This window comes from Myotis nattereri (genome assembly GCF_964212035.1).
Source record: "Myotis nattereri genome assembly, chromosome: 11".
Lineage (NCBI taxonomy): Eukaryota > Metazoa > Chordata > Mammalia > Chiroptera > Vespertilionidae > Myotis > Myotis nattereri.
This window is the reverse complement of record NC_138086.1, coordinates 58765080-58788347: the sequence shown is the minus strand read 5'-3', so window position 1 is coordinate 58788347 and position 23268 is coordinate 58765080. Positions and strand designations below refer to the sequence as shown.

The 23268-nt window shown below is 42.5% G+C and overlaps 1 protein-coding gene across 1 annotated transcript in view; it reads right to left on the bottom strand.

Moving 5' to 3' along the window:
• DNAH11 (dynein axonemal heavy chain 11) overlaps nt 1-23268 on the bottom strand; it is a 195230-nt gene that overhangs the window by 13109 nt on the left and 158853 nt on the right. The window contains exons 64-73 of the mRNA XM_081102597.1: nt 22020-22224; nt 20664-20828; nt 18302-18442; nt 14219-14389; nt 13337-13459; nt 12026-12219; nt 10716-10864; nt 9722-9849; nt 5908-6135; nt 2833-3024 (exon numbers count right to left, since the gene is read on the bottom strand). Of these exons, the coding sequence (XP_080958723.1) occupies nt 2833-3024; nt 5908-6135; nt 9722-9849; nt 10716-10864; nt 12026-12219; nt 13337-13459; nt 14219-14389; nt 18302-18442; nt 20664-20828; nt 22020-22224 (1696 nt within the window). The remainder of the gene's footprint in view (nt 1-2832; nt 3025-5907; nt 6136-9721; nt 9850-10715; nt 10865-12025; nt 12220-13336; nt 13460-14218; nt 14390-18301; nt 18443-20663; nt 20829-22019; nt 22225-23268) is intronic.

Here is a 23268-nt window from a genome sequence, read left to right as displayed (position 1 = left end):
CATTTCCCACCTGGGATCGAGCCTGTTGACGGGCGGCAGGCACATGCGCCTCCACAAGCCCAGTAACACAATGGCCCCTCAACCCCCGCCCCCCCAAACACCCCCACCCCCCACAGGCTCACGGCTTGGAGCACTGGCCTTGTAAAAGACGTCCAGAAACTGTCCAGGCTTCTGCACAGACTTTCTTGAGAGAGTCATTTCCATTGTTTTAATACATTCAGTGGAAATTCATTAACCCTGGGCTTTTTATGCAGATTCTAGAGCAAACTGAATCAGTCCTAGAACATGTTATACAGGGGGAGTATACACACACAAAAGCTCATCCCAAAATCATGAGAGGGCATTGGCTCACAGGGCCTTGGACATACGACATGTTTTTATGGTCTAGCTCAGGAAAAGAAAACCCCAAAATAATTTGAGTTGGGGTGTAGTTTGAATCCTGTCAACCTCCAGAAGTTCATGCAAACCAACCCCCTTGCCACGGATTGATTTGAGGGCTTGTTTATGGCACGACTGGCCTGCCTACTAGTTTAGGGGTTGTAACTAATGACTGTGCCATGTTTTATTCAAGAAATCACTCTGTCTCCTCTGTATTTGGCCTCGCAGTGGTTTGCAGTCTCTCTTTGCTACCCTTTAGCTTCCTCTGGGTTTGCAAAACATGCCAGTTTGTGATGAAGCCTTTCTAGACAGGAACCTTTATACCCTCGGGGGCAATATACCGCCTCCCAGCAGTTCAAGTAAGAACTTAATTATAGCCTTCCTTTGTTGCATGATGTGACGGAACAAGTAAAATTGCTTCAGCTAGTCCAATGTACTAGCTACAAGTTTATGTGAATTTGAATAAATGAACCTCAAATATGTCTCTCTTTTAAGCCAATTTGATGTGAATGAAAAATAAAGAGAAGGGACTAGACTGTACCATGCTCTCTCTCTCAACCACCCCATGGACTACCTTCCATAAAAGACTTCTTAGTTTTATTTCTCTTGCTGATTACATTTCATTCACGGCCGCTATGCATCTTACCATCCAGTATGTATCTCCCTTAAGGTTTTAATCAGCTAGGGAGTCTGTCCATTTTAATAACCAATTCTCTTTCCTCAAATTCTGATCTGCATTTTACAGATTCCTTCCTGAAAAGGGTGTCTTGTACAACCAAACTATGTGCACATTTTAACTTAATTCACCAGTGCTTGTCACTTGCTTTGCGATGTGTAGCAAATGACTCAGGTCAAGACATCTGAGAGACGAGCGAGTGTGTTAAAAACCTAAGGTTGGCCCTGGCCAGTGTGGCTCAGTTGGTTGAGCGACATCCTAAGCACTGATAAGGTTGCCAGTTCTATATCCGGTCAGGGCACATGTCTGGTTGCAGGCTCGATCCCGGGTGGGAAATGCACAGGAGGCAGCCAATAGATGTTGCTCTCACATTGATGTTTCTCACTCTCCTCCCTTCCTCTCCCCCTAAAGAAAAAATACTATATATACATATACACACACACACACACACACATATGTATACATATGTATATATATGTATCATGTCAACTCCTCTCTTTCTCCCCTTGATTTCTATCTCAATCATGTACAAGGCTCATTGGAAATAGGATAAAACTACTGGTCAACCTCATGGGGAACAGTTATGAAAGACTTGATTAAAAGTGTTAAGTGGTCCATTCCATTTTCTGCCCAGAACTATTACAATAAGCAATTTTACGTGTGACATTTAAAACAAAACATGCTAAGATCAACAGAAAATATTTATTAGAAGGGTCAAAATATGCTCAAGGTCTGTATGTGGACTTTTTGATTTCATTGATTTAAAAAATGATGAATACTGATCATCACATACCATATCAAGGCCATTTACTTTGGGTACCACTTATTCAAAATATGTTTCTTGGTAGGACACCCCCATGTCATGTACCAAGTGTACACATTCTGACAGTAGTCAAATCACCTTTGAAATGTGAAAAAACCTGGATAACAAAAATCGTTAACAATGGACACAAAAGGACATAAAACAGTCACTTGTACACAGGGAAATGGATGAGTTGTTTTAAAGGCCTCTTATAGAGAGTGTGGCCTAGAGCACACCTGGTTGGTTCTGACAAATATATCTCAAATTTCACTTAATGGAAAAAGTCCCCCTTCTGAGGACTAAGCCAGAACATTCTTACAAATGGCTCCTTTCTGAAGTGCAATCGTTGGGTTTATAAGAGTTTACACAAATGTTCTTGATGAAGCATTGCCGTTCCCATCTGTAAAACACATTTGAGCTACAAAATAAAATCATTCATCTACCTTTAACTTCAAATCAAGGGGAACATTACTGGGAAAGTCACAACAAGGTGGCATCCTTAATACATAATAATGACATATGCAGGAAATGCACCATTATTTATCCTGGTGACGCGCTGTAAATTGCTTCCATCATCAGGACTAATTGTAGTGATTATTAATGCAGTGTTATGAACTGTCAGAATTGCTGTATGTAATTACATTTGTGCAAATGCTTCATTACCTGCCTAATGAATCTGGCATCCATGCACATGTAAACCACTGTTTTTGTTAACATAATGAAGGACATTTTTTTTTTTTTTGCATGAAGCTGCTGATGTAGAACTGGTTTGACCTATCTTCCGAAATCCAAGCATCCACACTGCCAGGAAACCTTTGATCTGGTTTATTTTCACACTCAGCAGACGATGCGTAGCGAGTGTCAGCCATTTCAATAATAGCTTCCAAAGAGAAATTACGGTCCGTTTTGATAGTGCCCAAAGCCTGACAGATTCAACCCACGCCTCGGAAGAGGTTATCTGCCCACTGGCACTTACGTTCGGGTTTGCCTCTAGGTAGTTGTAGAGGACGTCGGCGCAGATGGTGAGGTCCCCGGGATTGAAGGGATAGCGGCGGCTCCAGCCCTGGGGGCCGAACCTCAGTCTCCCAGCAACACAGGCGTGGAAATAGCACAGGGCGAAGAGGATGCTTTTAAACTCCTGCTCCTTGGAGCACACTTCGAGTGTATCCTGGGAGGAAAGGAAAACGTTCCATTACCCACCTATATGGTTTCCAAGGGCAAGGGTCCGAGTTCTCAATGATCCTGTGAAGGTCTTGGAGGGAGATGTGGGATAGAGATGACGTGCAGTTTTAAGCAGGGTGTGTCCTAGGAGAGCATCGCAGGAGACTGTTTCGCATTTGCCAGTCTGCTGATGCAAGAGGAACGCCTTTCTTTTGCTTTAGCTACTCTTCTGAATGCTTCACTAGAAAAGACAATGCATTTTACTATACTGCTTGACATCTTCCCCCCTGCAAAACTATCCTTGTCAAAGTTGGGTAACAGATATTTAACCCCAAATACTATTTGTCCCTGGTTTCATCGTGATACAGAATATATGGGCACTGGGCCAGCCATCAAAAGACTACTTCCCAGCCACCCTTGAAGCCAGATGCACTACATAACCAAGTTCTTGCCAACAGAATTTGAGCAGAAGTGATGTGCCTCACTTAGTCCTCTATTTAAAAGGAAATTGTTTGCCTTGGTTGTCGCTCTTTTCCTTCTGTAGGCTAAAACTAGTGATGGTTGGACACTCCTAGAAGTCAGATTTAGGACTAGCAGAGGCACCCATCAGCGTGGGTGTGTGGCGGATCTCATGGACAGAACTGCCAGTTATATATGAGAGAAATTACCTTGTTTGAATCACTATAATTTTGTGCTGACCTCCACAAATACAATCACCAAGACCAATGGTTTCCTTCCAATGAACTAGAAATAAAATTCATTGCTGGGATGATAGAATGGCATATAGAAGATTAAAAAAATATATACCCCCTAGACTAGATCTGTAAAAAATTTTTTTAATGCAGAAGGAAACTTGAGTCCTGGTATGTTACATGGATAGGGACATGGCCCCAACAGCCAAGAAATTAAAAGGTAAAAAAGAGCCGACTGATTTATGGTTTAGAGGTCGTACCTGACCTACCTTCAGATGTGGCAGTTGTCTGAGGCAAACAGGAAAAGTCAAGGACGACTCCTTCCGCTGAGGTTGGGCAGCAGCAGAAAACAAGGCCAAATCTGTACCTTCCTGCCTTGTCCTTTAAAATGGCCAAAGGACAGCCAGCCGGACACCCGGGGCCACCTACAAAGATACTTAGCATCCTCGGGTGGGGGAGGATTTCAGAGCTGGTCTCCTGGGGGACTTCTGGTAAAAGTTGAAACCAAGACTAGATTCGTTCTCTGGTCCAGGAAAGCTTTTTAGTTTCTTTCTGTATCACTTTCATCGGAATCCAGGGCTACCACCAAATACAGTTCTAGAATTGGCCCGGCCACATACTAGGAAGCTTAAGGGGTTTGAAAATATACAACCCTTAAAAATAGCTTTCCTACAACTATACATCAAATAAAAGGCCACCTTGTGAAGGCAGAAAAGAGAAACCATATAATTAGGATTAATTTTGAAGGATATAAAAATATATTACTGTTGGTAAGAAATTTGTAGGGGACCAAATAGAAGTATCAAACTTTTATTTAGGAATTATAATCTAATAAACTTTTATTTAGGAGTTATGATCTAACAAACTTTTATTTAGGAGTTATGATCTAACAAACTTTTATTTAGGAGTTTTGATCTAGGTTACCTAACACCCTACAGGGTTGTTGACAACTTTGTGGTGACACACAGGAGCTCTGAATGACCTAACTCCAGAAATCTCACATGGTAGAAATAATTTGTAACCTTGTTTAAGCCACTGGTTTTTTTATACTTCTGATAAGTGGCCAACCACAATTCTGATAAAAAGGGGCTGTGAACCTCTTCACAGATAGCTAGGGAGCACAGGTTAATTCCTGTGAATTGCATAATCTGAATTAAAGACAAATCTTGTTTTCTAGTTTAACATCATTCATAAAAGACTCTTTAAAATGTTAGGTTTTCTTTACAGTTTACATTTGTGTGTTTAGTTTTGGCCAAAGGAGGTTTTTTGGGAAGTTCATTTAGTGAATCACTTTGATTTTCCTACTTATGATCAAATTTAGTCTTAATATTTCAGAACATCCTTTCCACTAGATAATAACATACTCCTTGAAATTCTTAAGAATCTTGCTAATAAATGTCACCCTCAATTAATAAAAATGGCTTTCTAGATAGCAATGGAAAGGACTGATACTTTCACGAATAAACTAGAACTGGTGGTTTTTAGCTGGAGGACTTCATGCATAGGCTTGGGGATCTATTTATCTCTATGACTATACGGAACACATTTTGAAAATGTGCATTTTATCAGACTATCAAAGGGGTCCTTACCAAAACAAAACAACAACAGCAAAAAAAACAAAAACAAAAAAACGCAAAAGCTGAAGGACAACTGTACTGAAGCATAATTGTTAAAGAAATGCTCACTTTTCACCAATCAAGACAATTGTTTTAGGGAGTTAGGTAAAACCCTCTTTCAATATATCAAACTCCTCTTTTGTACTTACTTTGAGAATGTCATAACAGCCAGAAATTATAAATTGAGGGGCAATTAAAAAACAAATACATGCCCACCGTTGTTCACAAAAAAGCATATTGCAAATGTATAACTGATCCGTTTTTTTGAGTCCCTTCTGTCTTTTGTGTTTGCATATGCTACAAATTACTCAGTTGTTTAAGTAATTAACTGTATTCTTCAAAACTATAGTCTTAGATAGCTAATTATTATAATTCCTTCATAAGGAATTGGTTTGGGTATTGACCCAGAAGATACTAGAGAAAAAGTTAAGCACAGACGTACTCACACACTCACATTCACACTCACACACTCACACCAAGATTCCCTTTATCCCTCTGTACACGTTTCATGAGCAGATGAAGGTTCCACCATCTTGGGAGAAGACCCTGACTTAGCGCCAGACCCGACTTCCCCTTTCTTACCTGATCAAAGTTGTAGAGAGCAGCATGTAAATTGGCCAGCATTCCTGTGGGGGGTTCGTTAGTGATCTTGATGGAATTTTCCAGGAGTCCCTGTGGGATGATGTGTTCACTTGGTGTGGGTGCAGTCTCGGCGCTCATGAAAACCCTGTAATCTCTGTGGCTTCCTTGGCTGAATCTTTCAAGGAGTTTCTCTAAGGTTCCCAGCCACTTGGCCACCAAGTGGACATTCTGAAAGATAGTATGATTTGTAATTCCTGTGAAACTCAAGTCTATTACTAAAATTATAGGATTACAATAATTTTTTTTTCTATACATCAATGTGTTGAACACTCAGAGAACCATGATGTAAATGTTCCTTTATTATCATGTTAGGAGAACAAAACAAACCAAGAAATAAATTTAAACAATGAACACATTAAGTGATCCAAGTCAACACAAGTTGTCTTTATAAACCCAAATCTCCTTCCAACACACTTACCTGCTTCCAGCACCCACCCATCACTTCTGAGATGGAGTTGCCCAATACCCTTCTTTGTTAAAGTCCAAACTCAATTACTGAGACTTATCTGGGTTAGTTTAATCAAGTATAAAAACTAAAGGCCAGAAATGTACCAGATCACCCACTTCATTACTTCTGATGGAAACCTCTTGTACTCAACTCCTGCTCATTAGAATATGGACTCAAATGGATGTGAGGGATGAAAGGCTAGCGGAAAAAGAAAGCAATCAATCTTTGTTACGATGGTCTATGTATTCCTACCATGCTATTTTTCTTAAAATCTAGAGCTGTCAGAAATTACAAAAGAAAAAAATGTTGCCCTAGCCAGTTTGGCTTAGTGGATAGAGCATTGGTCAGTGGACTGAAGGGTTGTGGGTTCTATTCTGGTCAAGGGCATGTACCTTGGTTGCAGGCTAGCTCCCCAGCCCTGTTGGGGTGCGTACATGAGGCAACTGATGGATGTGTCTCTCTCACATCGATGTTTCTCCCTAACTCTCCCCCTCTCTAGAATCAATGGGAACTATCCTCCAGGGAGGATAGAAAGAAAGAAAAGAAAGAAAAGAAAGAAAAGAAAGAAAAGAAAGAAAAGAAAGAAAAGAAAGAAAAGAAAGAAAAGAAAGAAAGAAAGAAAGAAAGAAAGAAAGAAAACCACCACCACCACTAATTTTGAGGTTTATGATTCACAAATTTGCTTCGCTAATACTAAGCTTGATAGTTGGTGCTGGGAGAAAAGTATAAAGACACACCTCACATGCTCCAGGCTTTGGAGAAATCCTTGATATAGTGAAGGAAACATCGCCCCCAGGGATATATTATCATTTCCAACAAAGAAAAAAAATTATGATTATAACAGCCACAAAAATACAAAGAGTGAAGGCAAACAGGGGTAGGAATAGTAATGTGGGTATCTTTCTTTGAAACAGTTCTGTTGTAAAATGACCTATGCTGAGTCAGCTGTTCACATTATTAGGCTTTTTTTGCCCTGGGCAGACATTGAACACTGGGAGGTGTCGGGCTGAATTCTGTGCCCCCACATTCATGTGCTGAAGTCCTAACCCCTCAGCGCCTTAGAATGTGACTGACTTTAGAATAGGGCCTTTAGGAGGTAAATTAGGCTAAATACAGTTATTAGAGTTGGCCTGAATCCGATATGAGTGGTGTCGTTATAAGAGGAGATTGGGACACACAGAGGGGAGACCATGTGAAAACACAGGGAGATGACAACCCCTACAAACCAAGGAGAGGCCTCACCTGACACCTTGGTCTTGAACTTTTAGCCTCCAAAACTATAAGAAATTAAGTTTCTGTTTGGGTAAGCCACCCAATCTGCAATACTTTGGCATGGCAACCCAAGCAAACTTATATAGTAGGTGAGGGCTCTCTCTAAGCTTCCTCCCCTACATGCTTGCTACTAGATTATATTGAGAGAACTTCTTACACCTAATTGTGCCACTCATACAAGCAAGCAGGGCCAGAAACAAAAATAAACCCTGTTCTGCAAGCGCAAAACCGGGGGTGGGAAAAAGGAGGTTTACACTTGTGAGTATGTGAAATAGTGTTTATTCTTGTATTACTTATGCATTATTGCATTATATGTATTACAACTGTAAACCTACCATTGCCCACCCCGCATGTCCTAATTTTATATCTTATGGACTACAACGATCCCTTACTTGAAAAGTCTACTCGGAACACATGTAAACATATTCTAGGCCGTGACATGGGAGTCAGGGGCCAGAATACCTCCAAGTGAGCCTGCAGTGGACACAGGCACACTTGGGGATCCAGCCTGGGGACCATCCTTCAGGACGCTGGCTCTGGGGCTGGTGAGATTCTTGCGCCTGCTTGTCCAAGGGCAGCAAGGCCTGTGAACTTCTCAGCCAATCCACATATATTGAGAACCACCCACTTTTGCCCATGATAAATGATATTGAAAACCCATTATGTTGCCCGGCACAGTGGCTCAGGGGTTGAGCGTCCACCTATGAACTAAGAAGTGACAGTTTGATTCCTGGTCAGGGTATATGCCTGGGTTGCAGGCTCGATCTCCAGTGGGGCAACTGCAGGAGGCAGCCGATCAATGATTCTCTCTTCCTCTCCCTTCCTCTCTGAAATCAATAAAAAAATTTTTAAACCCATTATGTTAATTCACAAACCATCTGGTGTGGATCTGAGATAAGATAGCTGCCAGCCTGCTCCTTTGTAATAGTTTTCTCTAGAATGTGGGCTTTTGATAAATTGCTGAGTATCCCTAGAAGGGCTATGTCTGATAATAAGTGAACATTATAGAGTTTGGTTAAGAACTTATTAATATGTGCATGCATACATACCATACCCCTACACTGATATAATTTACTGTAAATAACAAACAACATAATAAGTTTCCACGTTGTTAGTCTCTTTCTTCAAAGTCTCGTTGCTTCTCTTTTAACTGTAAATTAAAGAGATACTAGAATCCTCTAGGAACTGGGATAGCCAAGCCTGGATTGTCTCCTCTCTAATTATTCTGTGTGGAGAGAACGTTACACAACTAGTTAGGGGCAGAGTTGTATGAGAAAATTTATAAACTTTAAAGCAAGATGCAAATGAGAGAAATTATGACAGGGCTGTTGGCAATCTATACAAGCCTGTGTGTCCTCAAGCTCTGCTGGAGTGTCCCAGGTATCTCTGAGTCAGGAGGATGCTAGGGCTCCCTCTAGTGTATGTGTCTATATCTCTATCTCTATCTCTATCTCTATCTCTATCTCTATCTCTATCTCTATCTCTATATCTATCTCTATATCTATATATCTATATCTATATCTATATCCACAGATATAGATATAAAAATTTTTTTAATCCTCACCTGAGGATATTTTTTCCATTGGTCTTTATAGAGAGAGTAGAAGGGAGGGAGGAGAGGGAAGGAGAGAGAGAGAGAAACATTGATGTGTCTAGACACATCGACTGGTTGCCTCCCATACATGCCCCAACGGGGACGAGGGGTCAAACCTGCAACAGAGGTCTGTGTCCTTGGCTGGGAATTGAACTCTTGACCCTTCAGTCTGAGGGCCGACACTCTTACTTACTGAGCCAAACCGGCCAGGGCCTCCTTCTGCTATTTTTCATTTTAAGGCACAATGCCTAGAAAATCCCTCAAAAGATGATAGCCATCCGTGTCAGCAGAGCCCCTAGGCACCTTTGGAGGGGTCACTAATGCTGAGGGAACCCACTGGACTCCCCACACCACCATGAACGCGAGGAAGGATCGTTCCCGGTGGCTGGGCAGCTCCCTGTGTTCAGATCCGGTGTTTTCCACGAGAACGGGGCACTCACTTGGAGGATGACCCAGTGTCCTGCTTGGGAGGCCGTCTCCAGCGCCATTTCCGCCACTGCCTCCTGACCTTGCCCTAGAGACACGTTGTGGAATTTCCCCGAGTCCATGGTAAACCCCAGTCTGTGGCCTGTGGGAGGACACAACACGGGGCAGGAAAGTGAGTCAGGAGGCGAGTAGAGCCTGGAATGCGGTGCTCCAGCGTCCGTGCGTGGGCACCGCGGCTCCCTTCCAGGTCCCTTTCCTGCAGGACCCAAACTAAACCTCTGAGTTTTCAACAGGCAGCCTCCGGAGCTCTCCACGGCTGCCTCCTCACAGGCACCCCAGGCCCGTGGAAAACCGGTGCCTCTGGTTTTATGGTAAGAAAGCTTTTGACATTTTGATAGAGGGCGAGCATTGTTACTGAGCTTTATAAACTCTAGCAGGAGTAGCAAAGCAATTCCCTCATAAAAAGGAGCAACATGTGGCAGAGATCACATCGTGTTTTGAAGGGACCGGCTCGCTGGGTAAATGCAGGAAGGAGCCTCTCACCTGGTGAGGCCGCACTTGAATTGAGCACAGCCAGGTCACGGCTCTATTAACCTGGTATTCTCGGCACAGGCCGCGGGGAATAGTAATCCAGAGCATAAAGCCACGGCGCCTCGCACAATCGAATAGACTTGCTCTAATGACCATTATTTAGTCGTAGGGGGCACCAGAGTACATGAGCATGGAGAAAATTGCCCTCGGGCCCTCACATAGTCAAAAGGTGGAAAATAGTATGAAAGAAACTTGCATTATGCTAACCAGAGGAATGTGCCATTTGAACATTTCTTCAGACTCTACAGTGTGATTAGTCTGACGTTTTCCAAATGCTCAATCTCCAGCAAATGGGAAAAAAAAAATCAAAGAAAATGAGATAACTGACCATCGAAAGGAAGGGTGGGCAGGGGAAGAAAGGCCGGCGGGCGGGCCAGCAGGCCGCCTGGCGGGCCAGCAGGCCGCCTGGCCACTCACCAAGGACCTCGAGGTCTTTGAGGGCATCGACCCCCGGAGACAGGATGAAGAACACCGGCGTGCCTGGGCTGCTCTCCTCAAGGGCTTTCACTAAGTCCAACCTGGTCCTCTCCACATACCTGGCACCCAGTTTTTCCTCCACGAAATTCCTATAAAAAACAATGCAAAATGCATGACCCGTGCTTGCTTTTGACCTTGCAAAGTGTCACAACTTGGATGAGCTTAAACCACAGGCACAGGAAGAAAGCAAACATGTTCTTCCCATGGAATGTTGTGCTAGAATGACAATACGAGTCCAACTGGACTCATGCAGAATTGCCAGGGGGATCCCTTTCTGCTTGCGAAGCTCTGAAAACCAGAAGCCTACATTCTATTTTGGGGGGCTGCTGAGGCCACCCCTCAGTACCATCAGCTGCCTGTCTATAGCTTTGTATCCCCTTCCCAGTCCCCTGCCAGACCCCCCATTACTTATTAACAGCTCATTAGATTTGCCACAGTGCAATTTTCCAGCCTGCTGGGCTTCTCATGAATATACAAATGCTTTTTGGGGTGTTTCTCACACAGGGAAGCTCCATTAAGCAGGGATTATGTTCCAGCAGCACCCGATTTAGCAGAAAGTAAGTAGCACTGAGCAGAATTCACTTGTAAAGGCGGGCTCGGCAGCAGAGGCCGCACAGGGAAAACCGGCTGAACTAGACAAAGCGGAGGGGAAACACAGGCGCGTGAATACCACTAAAGGAGGAGGAGCAGGGAAGGCCGTTGTGAACTCTGGCCGGTGAATTCAAATTAGAACGCAACGTGTGTGAACAAAGCAGCATATTACCCCTCGGAAGCCAAAACGGCAGAGAAAAAGGACGCTTGGACCAAGATGTAGACAGGGCTTTCTGCTTTTAAATCGTGCTGGCTGCAAAGTTATGGGACTCTGAGTGTCTCTTTGAAAGGAATTCATTTTTATTTGACATGCAAAATCTTTGGAGCCAAAATGCCACCAGAGAATAAAGTCAATGGAAATTAACACTTGGATCACGCATTTCCCTGGCCTCTGCACGCTGCTGACACCCACCTCTCTTCCCAAAATATTCCCATTCTCTCCCTGTCTCCCCTGCAGATTTCAGAATCAAGCTTTTCAGGAAGGATGTCCTGAATCGTGTTGAGCAAATTTTAACAATAGGAGTGAGCACAATATCAACATTTCAGCAGAATCGCTTCTCATCAGTATGGACCGAAAATGCCTCCGGCAGATTCTCCCAGCCCCTGAAGACTGTTTCCTCCCGGTTAACTTGCGTTTCCGAAGATGCTGACTACCCCACCTGAGCGCATAGGTCATCCTGTCAGGGCGCACTGCTCTCAAGATAATCAGCTTCTGTATTAAACTTTTCTTCTTCCATTCTTGCGGTAACTTTTCTTTTTCCGGACACTCGGATTCTACCCACTTCCTCCACTGCTTGGCAGATCCTTCCACGTCTCTGTCTATGCCTCGAAATTCTTCCATAAGGGCTACTGCCTGTAACACAATAGGGGAACAGACAGGAATAGTTTATCTCGAGCCTTTGAGATAGAAACTTGTGCCTGCATCGAATCCTGTAAACAAGTTGTGCTGGACAGTCTTTATTTCCTCTCCGGATTTACCCTGCGCCCTTTTCTGCCCTGCTAAGAGGTGATCTCTAAGAGTCTCTTGGACGAAGCTCCCTGGTTCTCTGGCCTGGTTGGATTTGTCCAATAGGAGGCAATGGCAAGGGACTAGAGGACTGGGGAAGAGAGAGGTCAGTGTATTTCTCACCAGCTCTGCCTCTGAAGTGACCCAGCTGGGCATGCTCCTCTACCCAATGCCATAGCTCCTGCAGGCTGGCTCTCTCCCATCACTTTATTTCTCAGTCATTTTAGTAACTGCTCCTTTTCCTTCCTTTTGCCATCTCCATTCCTGGTTGATTCTCTATGTCTCCCTCCTTTACTATGAAAATATACTCTACCCTTTGTTAAACTTTTTTTAATCTCCCCTTTGAATGTGCCATCTGTTTTCTGCTGAGACCCTGACCAATACCCAATTGAATTTATACTTCTGAAGTATGATTCTAAATAAATTGGAATTTAACATTTTGTTTCTTAAAAACTAAAGATCTAAATATACCATAAAAATAAGTCTTCAATGCATAGAAATGGTTCCTTTTCTTAGAAAAAAAGGGTGGGGCCAAGCTTAGCATATGATGAGCATCTTAAAGGAATTCCCGAGTCTGAGAATAAGCACCTAATTATAAAATAAAGAAAGTAGCGCCAGGCAGATTAAAAATTATTCATTTATATTTCTTGACTTTTTTCAAAGGTCATAAAGACTATACATATTCATTAACAACTTTTCTGCCCATTAAATGGTCAAAGGTTCCTTTACTTCCAATAAGAAATCAGTCACTTTAGTTGTACCCCTGAAACAAATATAATATTGTGTGCCAACAATAAATGAAAAATAAATTTTTAAAAATAGCAATAAAATACTCAATTTAGTAATATAAAGATCAATTACATTGTACGGCATATTTCTACAACTGAAGTGGCACTTAGATTTTTAAAACTACATTTCTACATTTGAGAGTACTGAGATTTGAAAACCCATGTTCCTAACATACCTTAATGGCACTCCATGACTGAGTAGTTAGAAAGTCGACAGGACTCAGGTAAGTGTGTTCAACTGTGAATCGAAGCAGGAAATCCAATTCAACAGGGTCTATCTCTTCCTTTCTCAACAAAATCTTGAGAATACACAAAATTGAAGAGAGTCATTTGGTTTACGCATCAAAATCACGACACAGGAAGCAGTGACTGCTTAATAGACATGATTAAATAGCAGAATCAAGTCTTCCAAAAATTCTTACAGATATATATCTGTTCTATAATTGAAATAAGGAATAAGTTGTGCCCATGATCTCAAAACCTTGATCAGAAATCTAACAGCAAATAATTAGGAAGGATGGTTAATTCCAATTTTATGCCTCTAAGTAACATATGTGAAATATGCTTTCATAGTTAAGTCTTTTGCTATTAGATCAAACGTCTTAAAATTTGTTTTACAAATTGAGAAAGCTTGCGATGACAATGGACTGAGTTACTCAACAGAGGGTAGAGCTATTTCTATAAGTTAGTACTGGTGTAGGACTTTCACCCAAGACACTGTGAGAATCACACTGGGAACTGAAACACACTTTGGACATTCTGATTACAGAATTGACAAGAAGTCCATAGGACATTTTGGGGGACCTCTGATGAAAATATTCCTAATTTCCACATGAAAACATTACAAAGATAAACAGCTCAAATACTCCAATTTTAGACTATTTTTGAATTCTAGGTATTTTCATAATACATTATGGGTGGTAACATGCATGAAAATATTTTTTTTTTAATTGAAATATGAATTCAAGGGCTTCCAAAAACACGGCTGTCTATGCTTCCCTTCAGAAATAAAGTACATCATCCACAGAAACAGGCGACTTTGGTTCTGATTTGCTCACCTGGAAAGCCATCTGGGACAGGAAGGTGAGCTTGTCCTTCTCGAACAGCGCCCGGCTGGTGTGGAGGAAGACAGCGTGGGTGATGCTCTCCACGAGGACCGAGATGCGCCCCTGCGTGTCCCCCACCCTGTCAGCCTGCTCCATGGCTCTGTGGAACAGCACACTGAAAGCCTGGGGAGTGGAAAGTGACTGTTAAAGGGTGGTAACTGGCGCCTGGATGCCTCGCTAGCCCCCGACACACAGGCCAATACAGTTTAAAGGTATCCATGGGGAGAGACAACAGGACAGGATTTTTATGAAAATTACATGATAATTTTCTGTCATTACTATTATTAGCATCATTCCATAAAATCTACCTGTATCTCCTCCCTACACAACTACACTGCACCATCCTCCTGGCGTTTTTCTGATAATTGTTGAGCATTTAAAAAATCTGTGTATGGGCAAGTCATATGTTTTAGTAGAGGGTATGTCTGTCCAAACTTTTCATCTATTTGTTTAATTGAGTTGGTTGTCTTATTGAGCTGCACACATTCTTTATATATATTATGCTATAAATTCTGTTAGATGTATGTATGTATTGGAGATAGTTTTTAGTAGTCTGTGGCTTGCCTTTTCATTTTCTTAATAATGTCTTTAGAAAACCATACTTTTTTTTAACGTGATAAGTTTCCATTTATCAATTTTTTCTTTCTTTTTTTAAAAAAATATATTTTTTATTGATTTTAGAGAGGAAGGAAGAGGGAGAGATAGAAACATCAATGATGACAGAGAATCATTGATTGGTTGCCTCCTGCATGCCCCCTACTGGGGATCATGCCCACAACCCAGGCATGTGCCCTTGACCGGAATCAAACTTGGCACCCTTCAGTCCGCAGGCTGATGCTCTATCCATTGAGCAAAACCAGCTAGGGCAATTTTTTTCTTTCTTAAGAAATCTTTGCTTAACCCAAAGCCCAAAGACTTTCTCTTATTTTGATTTCCTAGAAATTTTATAGCTTATTCATTTGGAGTTAATTTTGTGTATAGTGTGATGCAATGGTTGAGGTTCATTTTATTCAATGTTGATATTCAGTTGTCTCAGCACCATTTGTTATAAAAAATTATTCCTTCCTCTTTGAAGTGTCTTGGCATCACTGAAAAATCAGTTGACCATACATTTGTGGGTCTACTTTTTGACTATCTATTCTGTTCCATTAATCTATGTATTTTACTTTAGGCTAATTAGAGAAGGTTTGTAATAAATCTTAAATCATGTATTTTGTCTCCATCTTTGTTGTTTTTTTAAAAATTATTTAGTTATTTTAAATCCATGCCCTGACTGGTTTGGCTCAGTGGATAGAGCGTTGGCCTGTGGACTGAAGGGTCCCGGGTTCGATTCCGGTCAAGGGCATGTACCTTGGTTGTGGGCACATCCCCAGTGGGAGGTGTGCAGGAGGCAGCTGATCGATGTTTCTCTCTCATCGATGTTTCCAACTCTCTATCCCTCTCCCTTCCTCTCTGTAAAAACTCAATAAAATATATTTTTAAAAAATCCTTTGCACTTCTGCGCAAATTTTAGAATCAGCTTAAAAAAAGCTTTGTGGGATTTTGATTGAGACTGAATTGAATTTATACATCAATCTGAAGAGACATCCTAATAATACTGAGTGTTCTAAACCTAAATCATGATCTCCCTCTCCATTTACCTAGGCTTTTTGAAATTTTCTCAAGGATGTTTAGTTGCTTTCAGTATACAGATCTTGTATTTGTTTTGTTAAAATTTTCCCTAAAAGTTTCATAGTTTTGAAAGCTATTATAAATAGCATTGAGTTATTATTTTCCTTGTTCCTCATATATAGAAATACAACAGATTGTTCTATATTGATTTTATACCCTACAATCTTGCTAAAAACTCAATTCTTAGTCCTAGGAGTGTTTTTGTAGATTTCTTGTGATATTCTACACACACAATCAGGTCATCTGTGGGAAAAAAGAAGACAGTTTTTCTTCTTTTTAAAAATCTCCGTGCCTTTTAATGTGCTATTGCATTAGCTATAACCTCCCAGGCAGTGTTGAACAGAGTGTTGAGAGGAGATATCCTTGTCCTGTTCTGATCTTAGGGGAAAGCATTCAATTTTTTTTAACACTGAGTTATACTGATATTAGCTGTAGATTTTTACAGATGCCCTTTGTCACACTGAGAAGGTACTATCTACTCCTAGTTTGCTCAGTGTGTTTTTCCTTTTTTTTTTTTAACCAGGTGTTAAAATTTGTCAAGTTCTTTGTCTACATTCATTGAAACGATCATATGGTTTTTCTCTTTTATTGTAGTAATATGAAGCATTACACTGTGTGATCTTTGAATATTTAACCAACTTACATTCCTGGCACAAATTCCACTTGGGCATAATATACTGTGTTTTCTATATGTGGCTGGATTCAATTTGCCACTCTCTCCTTGAGCAGTTTTGCAACAATGTTCATGAAGGGGGCAGCTCGGTCCTTTTCTTTTCTCATAATGCCTTAGCTTAGTTCTGGTATTTGGATATCCTGGGCTGACACTACTGATTCAGTTTTATTGTTCCCCTTATACTCTGTGACTGTTCCAAAACCTAATCCCACTGCTTCTCAGTCCCATACGACTAGACCCTGCTAGTTATTCTTGATTCTTTTCCTCTTCTTTGTTGCCCATATTCAATCCATCTCCAAGAACTGATTATCCTGGCTTCAAATCATACCACAATTCTATCCACTTCTGAGTCTTTTGTCAGATCAGCCTTCTGCTTACAGCCTTTCACTGGCTTATCTTGGCACACAGACTAGAATCCAAAATCCCCTTCAGGGCCAGGGGCCTCAGATGATCTAGAGCAGTGGTTCTCAACCTTCCTAATGCCGCGACCCTTTAATACAGTTCCTCATGTTGTGGTGACCCCCAATTTCATTGTTACAAATTGAACATAATTAAAGCATAGTGATTAATCACAAAAACAATATGTAATTATATATGTTTTCCGATGGTCTTAGGCGACCCCTGTGAAAGGGTCGTTCGACCCCCAAAGGGGTCGCGACCCACAGGTTGAGAACCGCTGTTCTAGACCTTCTCACCTCTCCCGACTCCAGCTTGTCATCTTCTCACTCACTCATTACCCTCCACCCACATAGATTCATTCACTACCTGGAATCCCAAACTCTTTCATGGCTTACACATCCTTATTTTCTCCACTCTTCACATGGCTAAATCCTATTTATGCTTCAGGAATCAGTTCTAATGTTACCTCCTCCGAGAGGCCTTCCCTGAGCCCCCAATGACACAGTCCCACCATCCCTACTGTTCCCTCTCATAGTATTTATCACTTTTACACACACACTGACCCCCATGTATCTTCTCTCATATCTGTGTTGTTGTTTTTTTAAATAAAATAACTGCATATTCAGTGACCATCACAGCATCTGGCATGATGACTGATATCAATAACTACCTGTTTAAAAATTGATTGAAGAATGAATGAATACTGCCCAGAGGCAGAACAGTGCAAAGTAGAGCATAGGCTGTGGAATCACAGATTCAAATTCTGGCTCTTTAAGTATGAACTGTGCAATCTTGGGCAATTTATTCAGAATCTGAAAATGTTAATTTTCTTCTTTTAATAGGGGTAAAATAGTGTACCATATTGAGATGTTTCAGGCATAAGAATGAACTAAAGTAGGAAAGTGCCTTGCATGTACTAGTGGCTTAATATATTGCTGTTCTCATTCTTTCTCCCTCAATACCAAAATAATACGGGAGATCTCTTTAAATAGACCTACATTTCACAGAGAAAGTAGAGAAGCTTCAGGGAAATATTTCTTACTTATATACATTAAACTCCTTGAGACTCTGTTTAAGAACAGAAACAGTTATAAGGTTGCATAGTTTAATTAACTCAGTCTTATTGAAAATTATAAATGAAAGTAAGAGCATGAGGATGTTTTGGCTTTTTTCTTTGTTAGCTAGACCCTCATGACTCTTTACTGGGTGCACTGATCGCTGAAAAATAAATTCTGAACTTCCAGAAACAAGTTCCTGAAGCTAAGTCTTTTCCTTCACCTATTCAGCATTACCTTCAAGGAGAACTGATAGATGGGGTTGATTTTTCTGAGGTCGTTAATGACAAAATAAAGAAGAGCTGCTCTCGCGGCCACTGGTCGGTAACATTCTCGGGCCTCGTTGATTTTCTTTTCATTTTCTTTAGCTTCAATCACCTATGGTGAGAGCAAACAACATTAGTAACTTAACTGTTCACATTCTCTATTCTTATCCAAGTGATGGAAGGGACATATCTGAAAGGAGAAATTATTCGTATCAAAAGAGATAATAGCCCTTGCTCATTTGGCTCAGTAGATAGAGCTTCGGCCTTGGGTTCAATTCCAGTCAAGGGCACATGCCCGGGTTGTGGGCTCGATCCCCAGTGGGGGATGTACAGGAGGCAGCTAATCAATGATTCCCTCTCATCACTGATGTTTCTCTCTCCCTTCCTCTCTGAAATCAATAAAAATATATATATTTTTAAAATGTTATATATAGCACCTTTGTGCTTGCTGTTCAAAATCATAAAATTCATATTAAAACAATTTGGATTTTATATTTACTATGAATATTAAAATATTTAAAATAATAAAAATTTAAAATAATTTTTTCATAGGCATTTCCAGGGAGAAGGGATATAATGCTAGTTGTTTTGATTACAGGTTGAACAAACTCGATGGTTTCGGAGCTACAGAATTTATCCCAAGTAATGTCACCTTTCTGCTCCCCCCTCTCTCTTTCAGGGGTTAATAACCCAGGTATATCACCTCCCAGGGAGAGCTCTTACAAGTCTGCTGGGCCAATTCAATGCCAATAACTTTATTAGTCAACAAGGTATATAAAAGCAGCCAAGGTCAATAATATATCTAATAGCCAGGCTTACTAAAAAGCCTTTATACGAAGACTCAGGTGACTGTCTAGTTTTGACTTTGCACCAGAGCATCCATATGCTCATATATTTCCATTTAGCTTATCGTTATGTACTAGCCTCTGGGTACATTCAGAGAGATAATTAAAAGAAGCCACTCTCAGTCAACATACTGGCTTTTATTCAAGGCTCAAATATCTATTTCTTTTAGCCAGGACCACTGCCGGCCGTATAGCTCTATATGATGCAGTATTTCCCAAAACTTTTTTAATAGACTCGATCCATCATATCTGTGTATAAAAGGAAATAAAGAAAATCTAGAGCAGAGAGGGAAGTCCCCTATATGGCAATATATTAAGAAGATAGGGAGAGGCATTTTAAGAGACAATTAGAAGTTAATTTGAAAGCTAAGACCTAATTTACTTAATTGCTCTAATCTTTACCATCTCGGGAGCCCCCTAGAATTCCTTTTAAGTAAAAAGGAGAGCCATCTGGAATTCCATTTCCTTGCTTAAATTAAGGCAAACATATTGGATGTGTGGCGACACAGCCTCCGCTGGGTAATTAGCAGGTTGCTGAGTAATGAGGGATATTCCAGAAAGCGAATAAGGGTTCCTCTGATTTTGCAACACTGGAGTTTTAAGGGTTAGTGGTTACTTGTGAAAATCCACAGTGCACACCACGCATAAAGCACCCGGGGACACAAGCTGGAGAACCGTGGGAAGTGCACTCAATGAGAAACCTTCTGGGCTTTCAGGACATGTCATTTTCCCAGTGTGAGCGAGGCATCTGAGAACAGCAGGAGACCTTCTCTGGCTCAGCCTCCCAGCCCTGCTGGCCTGGACACAAAACTTCAGCTCTAAGTATTTCTCTAAAATGGACAACAGAGTAGGAGCCCCCGTGGTGAGACTGGATGAGGGCAATTTGCCAGGGCGAGATTCTAAATGAGACCTTTTCAGATTTTAGTCCTCTTCGCCTGCAGGCCCCGTGTTCTTCAAATTTGGTCACACAGAACCAATCACAGGCCCTCGCCAGTTCAGCTCAGTGGATAGAGCGCCGGCCCGTGGACTCAAGGGTCCCGGGTTCGATTCTGGTCAAGGGGCTTGGACCTCGGCTGCAGGTTCCCCGGCCCTGGTCGGGGTGTGTGCAGGAGTCAACCAATCCATGTGTCTCTCTTACATCGATGTTTCCCTCTGTCTCTCCCTCTCTCTTCTACTCTCTCTAAACAGCAATGGAAAAATATCCTCAGGTGAGGATTCACAACAAAACAAAACAAACCACAACAAAAAATAAACACTAAAAACCACCACCACCAAATAACAGCCTGAAGGAGTCTGATCCGAACGCCTGGGTCTCCGTGGAATGAGGAGCAGCACAAGCTGGGCCCCACGAAGCCCATTTTTAGGGCAGTTGATCGGAGGATCGTCAGTCCCCTTTGAGAAACTACCACATAGGATTACACTCTCCCCCCCGCCTGTCTGTGCAAGCAGAGCGCTGCAACAAGCCCTCCTGTGCCCTCGGCCTCCCACCTGATGCTCTATCTCGGCGGCCGTCGCCTTCGTGGCCTCCAGCCTCGCCACCAGCTGGGTGTCGCCCAGGAAGCCGCCCTCGGCCGCTGACAGGCGCAGCAGGAGGTCGCCCTCCAGGGCCGTCAGCTCTATCTTACCATCGTTCTGGCGCTTCGTCAGGAACAGCTACGGGAGAAGCAGAAGAAATGGGGGTTAAATTCTCGTTTTTAAGCAGAGTTTCCTTACTCATCCACTTCATGGACTCCTTTAGAATGAAACACACTTCACATTACAACACGCCGATAACAATGCTTAACGATTCTTGCGAAAAGCGTCAGAAGGGGTTGCGCTCCAGGGCCCAGAGTGTGAACATTTGTCATCATCGCTTGGCACCACGAACCGGCGCTGCTGTTTCAGGAACCACCATTGGAGAACCAATGGTTTATATACCAGGAGTAGCAGCTTTCTCCAAAAAGGGTCGGATGGGAAATACTCTTGGCTTTTAGGCCAAACAGTCTCTGTTGCTATTACCTAACTCTACAACGGCCTTCTTCCTATGTTTATGATCTCACTCTGGTTTTCTTGTTGTCTGTATTCGACACTGAATTTAATTATTTCTCTCTCATCAGTGCACTTAAAGCCATAAATTTTCCTTTAAATGTTAGTCATAACCAAAGATAAGTCTCTTAAGTTTTTTCTTTATTTTTTTTTTGTCGGGGGGGGGGGGGAGGTATTAATCCTCACCTAAGGATATTTTTTTTTCCCATTGTTTTTCAGACAGAGTGGAAGGGAGGGAGAGTGAGAAAGAGAGGGAGAAACATCGATGTGAGAGAAATACATCGACTAGTTGCCTCTCGCACATGCCCTGGCCGGGGGTGGGGAGCAAGTCCCAAACCGAGGTATGTGCCCTTAACCAGGAATCAAACTTGTGACCCTTCAGTGCTAGGGCCAATGCTCTAACCACTGAGCACACCGGCCAGGGCAAGCCCCTTAAATTTTCCAACCTTACTCCTTTACTCCCCTTTTCGCTCTTTGGCCCTGGCTGAATCGGCTATGATCACCCAACTGCAAAGGCACGTGCCCGCAGCAGCACAGGCCTCTGCTTCCCAAGACTCGCATGCCTCTGCCTGTCCCAGTCACCGGCAGCAAACTAGACCTGGAGCCAGCCCTCCTCCTCCCTGGGCACAACCCTAACTGCCTCCTTCATCAGAGGTCCCCCTCAATTTCTGCTACTGTTCGCACATACCCTCTTTTTTCTCCATTAGGTTGTAAGATCCTGGAGGGCAGGGCTCCAGCCTAACACGCGTGTGTCCGGCAGTGTAATTTGTGCAAAGCAGGTGCTGAATAAGTGTTGGTGGATGATTTCATATTTTTTACCTTAAGTTTCTCCAAATCTGGCCTTTCGATACTGACCACCTCTGCCAGCAGCTGGGCTTCCAGACTGTCTTCTGTGACAGTGAAGTTGAGCAGGGTTGTCTGAGCTTGCAATTCTGGCTTATAGTGAGGATTGGCCAGTTTTGTGTGAAGGAGGAGACGGAAGTTCTCGTGAAATTCACACTCTTTGTCTCCAATCCTGATATACCTAAAGGGGACAGAACGGACATTCAGGAGCATCCCTGGGACCTGGACGGATATCAAAGTATCATTCCAACCCTGCACACTGGCCATGTATCGGGGCCTTAGGACCAGGCGGTTCAGGGTTTTTCAGCTACTCTGTTTCCCTAAAGTAAAAAAAAAAAGAATAGGAATTATTCACTGAACCTCTATGTACTTACGTTTCCTCATACGCAAAACGGCAGTAATAGCAGTATTCGCCTCACAATTAAATACAATAAATCACAGAAAGGACCTACAACAAAAATGTTAGCTTCTATTACTATAATCACTGTGATTAACCTTGTATTAAACATTGCTAGTCTTTAAGGGAAAAATGAGTATGTACGCGTTTGTATACATCTGTGTACAGGTATATTCAAAATTTACATATATGAAACATGCATGTATACTTCAAATTGCCTTCCAATACTTTGGCACTGGGTCAAGGACGAAGGTGAAGAAGCCTCCGTGTGGGATGCACGGCTCCTCCTCCTCCTGCTCCATCTCGCGCAGGCACGGGCCCCCTGCAACCAGGCTTCTGTTGTGTATCCCTGCTCCCCTGGCCAAGGGCACCAGGGGCGGGCACCTCATCCACGCTCTTCCAATCACAGTGCCCTTCACTGGGACTGGGGTTCGGGACAGAGAGAAGGGAGAGTTGGAACTGGAACCCTAGACGCTTGTGTTGAAGTCAGTCTGTCCTCCTGGTGAACCGAGCAGCACAGACATGCCTGGTTTCCCAGAGGAGGAGGATCAACCAACATGCAGATGGAGGAGCAAAGCAAAGGGGCGTGCTCTGGGTCTCCCAGGTTTCCAGGTTCCACCTTCCCTGAAGCCTGGCTGCATTGGCACTTCCGTTGCCATGACACCCTGCAGCCTTGGAACAGGCTCTGGGTGGAGCCTGAGCTGGATGGAGGTGGCTGCTGTGATTGCAAGCGAAACACTGAATGAATGCAGCCTCTCCCTGAGGGCGGGCCTGGTTTTTCCCTTTCTCAGAGGCTGGGAATCGTGGGGACTTGGTCACCTGGCTCCA